This window comes from Phalaenopsis equestris, unplaced genomic scaffold (genome assembly GCF_001263595.1).
Source record: "Phalaenopsis equestris unplaced genomic scaffold, ASM126359v1 Scaffold224630, whole genome shotgun sequence".
In the NCBI taxonomy this organism is placed as follows: Eukaryota; Viridiplantae; Streptophyta; class Magnoliopsida; order Asparagales; family Orchidaceae; genus Phalaenopsis; species Phalaenopsis equestris.
Genome location: NW_018242705.1, coordinates 4,649 through 9,225, shown reverse-complemented (window position 1 = coordinate 9,225; position 4,577 = coordinate 4,649). Strand labels below are relative to the sequence as shown.

Genomic DNA, 4,577 nt, shown 5'->3' with positions numbered 1-4,577 from the left:
TTTTTTCCATACTATTCGTTACATTCCGACGCTAACATTACATATCCGGAAAACTCCGCTCCAAGTCGACACAGAGGGGAGCCAAGGAAAAAATATTATACTAGGACTCCGCACCTAGAGCTATGTGCAGAGTCCAATGAAATTACATCGTGGAGGTGATTGACTCGGTAACACCAGAGAATATTCTCTCGTGTTATTCAGGTGTTATTGTGTATTATTCAAGTGTTATTGTGTGCTATTCAAGTATTATTGATGTGTTATTGTGTTATTATAACACCGGGAATATTCCCATAACACAATAACACCTGAATAAGATACAATAACACCTGAATAACACATAATAACACATGAATAACATGAGAGAAATATTCTCTTATGTTATTGAGCCATTCACCTCCACGACGGTAATTTCATTGGACTCCGCACGTCGGAGTCCTGATGTAATATTTTTTCGGAGCTAAGTTCGACGCACATTATATTGCTTATCCCAATTTTTGCTTAAACCTCAAATCTGACGCAAATCTAACACAAATCTTACACATATCAAGTTTAGCGGCAGATTATCTCTACATTAGCACACTAATTTAACTGATTCTTATATATTTTCATATCTAACCCTTAAAGTTTTACATGCCTGTCACTGAAATCTGTAACATGTACATAGAAAAATAATGGCATTATTATAATTTTCTTAAAGTGAAATACACATTTTCACGCATCCATATATAACACCAAAGTGTTATAATTGTAAATATCAAACTCTAACTATTATATATGTAAATACATAAGAATTGTGAAAAATTGAAACCACTATATGACAACAAACTCAAGGTCTGATTAGGGGATGTGATATTCTACAAAATACGTAAAAATGATTGAAGCAAACTCTCATTAATTATATTAATTAAACTCAACTATAACCATTTTTAAACAATCATGCTGAAAAATTTCACAGCAGCATCAAATCTTGAAATCTTTGTTTTCATAATAAATAATACTCCAACCTAATTCAATCTATTAACTATACTATTAACTATACAGTTTCATTCACTTTATGACGTAAATCTGGATTTATTAAATTCAATTACAGGACGAATATGTGGGATTTTCCAGTCGTCGCTTGCGTGGTCAAGTTTAATTTCCATTGCAGAGGGTTTAATAAATATGAAATCAAGTCACAGCTAAACATCACCTAAAAAGCAATGAGAAAACAAGTCATTGATGGTACAAATTAGTCCTTAGAAAATTAATTTAGCTTTAAACACAAACCCTCCCCTTCAAGCAAATTTCTTAAAAGCATTCCGCCCATGACTTCCAAGTCTTCCAAAGACTTAGAAAAACTTCATTTCTTGATCCAAAACCTCTATAAATAGCAACCTTATTTCTCCTCTGTTAAAAACACCAAAATAAATAGATAAATAAACCAAAGCCTTCCTCTTCTTCGTCCTCATCCTCCTCCAACCATGAGTTCTTATCACTTACTATTTTCTCTCATTCTCGCAATTTTTGTCGTTAATTCCTCTGCAAATCAAGGCACTGCCACATATTATGCCCCTCCATATACCCGTAAGTATTAATAAAAAATATTACATAATTCACGAGTATTTTTGTTAGAAAATTTGGATTACTAATTGTCTTGTGTCAGCTTCTGCATGCTACGGAAATCAGAATGAAGGGGTGATGATTGCGGGAGCGAGCGATGTGTTTTGGGACGACCGAGGCGCGTGCGGGAGTTCTTACAAGGTGCGGTGCATTGGCGCGGCCAACGATGTGCCCCATCCATGCACTGGCGCAGAAGTGGTGGTGAAGATTGTGGATTATTGTCCTCCGCCCTTCTGCAATGGCACCATCAATCTGTCCCAAGACGCCTTTCGTGCCATTGCTCTGCTCAAAGCTGGCAAGATAATGGTCTCCTATGACAGGTTGTTTCATTTACTTCATACATTACCACACATATATATTATAACTGTCTTAAATATCAAAATTTTGATGTTAGATATGTAAATATAATCACAATATATATTGGAGAGAGAGAGAGAGAGAGGTGGGGGCGCACATTTTCTGTCCGGACACTTGACGTAATTCTACGTGCTGTGCAAGTTATTCCTGAATTATTTTCAGGTTATTTCAGGGTTATTTTAAATAATCCTGAAATAATCCAGAAATAACCTAAAAATAACTCAGGAATACCCTGCGACGCACGTAGAGCTACGTCAGGAGTCTGCACAGAAAAATTTGTAGAGGTAGGGGAGCTAGACATTTGGCTGTCCAAATAAATCTTAATTTTTTTAAGAAAAATTTACATATGCAACACCCACCTAAACTTTGATTTTTACAATAAAAACACTTTTACCTATGTATGTCGATTTTAGTATTATTTATGCAAATTCCCCCTTTTTTTTAAATTTATTTTGAAATAAGTGTAGAAATGGATAATGGATTAATTTATTTAAACTATTTATCTTAAAATAATTTAATTTTTTTTAATTTTATTAAGTCGCTAGAAATTTTATATGGCCCAAATATATTAATTTTTAAATTAGTTGAAATTATTACGTCGGAAAAAAGATAAACGTGCTCCTTGTCCCTTCCAATGTGTACCAGGGGCCGGCTTTCTAGTTGGCCTGAAGAATAAATCTCTGGCATATTGTATTAAGGAATAAGATTTCAAAATTCTTTTGGCAAAAATATGATTAAACGCAAATTATATATATATATATTGAGAGAGAGAGAGAGAGAGAGAGAGGTATATATATAACCCTAAACACACACACACAAGAGTAGTTGTGTTGTCGGTCGTAAGCTCATCTGATCCTCGTTTGATCGATTCCTACAGGAACAGATAGCTCATATGGGAGCGATATTCTCAAATACCGCCTTTTAACTATATATATGAAATCAACATTTGGTAGAGGCCCAAATACTAATTTCTCATGCGTTAGGTCCTATGATGAGAGTCTGCGCTATGTGCCTAAATATTCGAGAACCCAATAACACTGGGGATCGAAACTGTGACCTGAGGTGACTTACAGTGAACCCCGCCAACCAACACGCCACAGCTTGTGGCACATAAAATGTAATATATATATATATATATATATATATATATAAGAGCAAGAAAGTGATAATAATCAAAGAGCACATTCCTAAATATTATCCTTCTTTTAATAATTTGCCTTAATACTCAAAATACTAATAAAATAGCCTTAGTCTCAACTAACCAAATTAAACACTAAGTAATCACCAAACTTATAATCGTATCAAGCCTAATTTAGTACTTCGGCAAATCAAATACTATTTAAATGATCTAGTCTAGTCAAAGTCCCGGTTATCTTTAATCATCCCCATAACCACCGCTTAAATAGCAATTAGCACCTGGCATCCGAGTCACTCATTATAATTAGTTTCTTAATCAATTATTGATTTAACATAACTTGTCCTCATTTGATTGGAATACTTATATTTATTTTGCTGGTTATTTTTGCAGAGCCTAGCACACGGTTGGGCGATGTATCGAACCAATAAAGGCTCATCATATTCATACATAATAATTTGCGACTGAAACAAGTTTGGAGGAGCTATAATCCATATCTTTTGTCTGTTATTTCCGGCAAATATATTGCTTCTTATGTAGCGTGTATTTTGATTTATATAATACAGTTTTGCTTCTAATTAGATTTCTAATAAAGTTCTATATTTATATACTTAACATTTGAACTTTTATCACTTAGGTGTTATAATGTTCTCCATGAAAATGTATATTTTATTTTCTTAAGGAATAAGTGATAGTGTATTTTTAATTTAATGTAAAAAATATAGTGCTATATACATGTAAATATGAAAATTTTAGATTTGTAATTACATAAGAATTGTATGGTATGTAAATGCCCAATGAAGTTAACATAACATGGAAAAATTTTAACCTATGGGAATGTTGAGGCCCTCCCTAAGAAGTTTATTACTCTATATCAGGCTTAAGATAGCCTAAGAATAACATAGACTAATGTAAATGTCATGCTTTGTGCAAGCTAAGTCATTTTAATCACTTGGCAGGACCAATTTGAGCAACATTTTGTAGTTGAACAATGATAGTTTGTAGTTTGTACTCAAGGATCGATCATAGGAGTAATATGGGTTAAAGAGATGGAGCTTATTTACATATTTATCACTCAAAATGAATATCTCATTTGTTTATTTGGAACCATTTAGTTGGTTTGATGATAGAAATTAAGGACTTGAATAGATTATTTCAGAGTTACTTCCACCTTTTCATAGTTTTCCATTCTCATACTTCAGTTCTTAAAATCCTCATTTGTAAAAAATATAAAATTGTTAGATGTTTATTTTATATTATTTTTTATTTCTCTTTGGATGATTATATGTTCTTCAATCTATCTTTGGCTCTCTTTTATCTCCATATATCTCTATGATATATTAGGTCAACATAATTATTTATCTTACAAGGTTTTCCTCCTTGGTCAAAATATATATGATTTTAAAGACCATATTATTATAAAGATTATGATTAAACATTCAAACATATAAAACATAATCATAATTTTTTTTAAAGTGTGATT

The 4,577-nt window shown here is 32.5% G+C and overlaps 1 protein-coding gene across 1 annotated transcript; it reads left to right on the top strand.

Annotated features, from left to right (window-relative positions):
• Positions 1-1,411: 1,411 nt before the first annotated feature.
• On the top strand, positions 1,412-3,626 carry LOC110037757 (EG45-like domain containing protein). Its single transcript, XM_020742460.1, has 3 exons — positions 1,412-1,566; positions 1,646-1,922; positions 3,488-3,626. The coding sequence occupies exons 1-3, from the start codon at positions 1,464-1,466 to the stop codon at positions 3,492-3,494; spliced, it is 387 nt and encodes a 128-aa protein (XP_020598119.1). The 5' UTR covers positions 1,412-1,463; the 3' UTR covers positions 3,495-3,626.
• Positions 3,627-4,577: the final 951 nt, after the last annotated feature.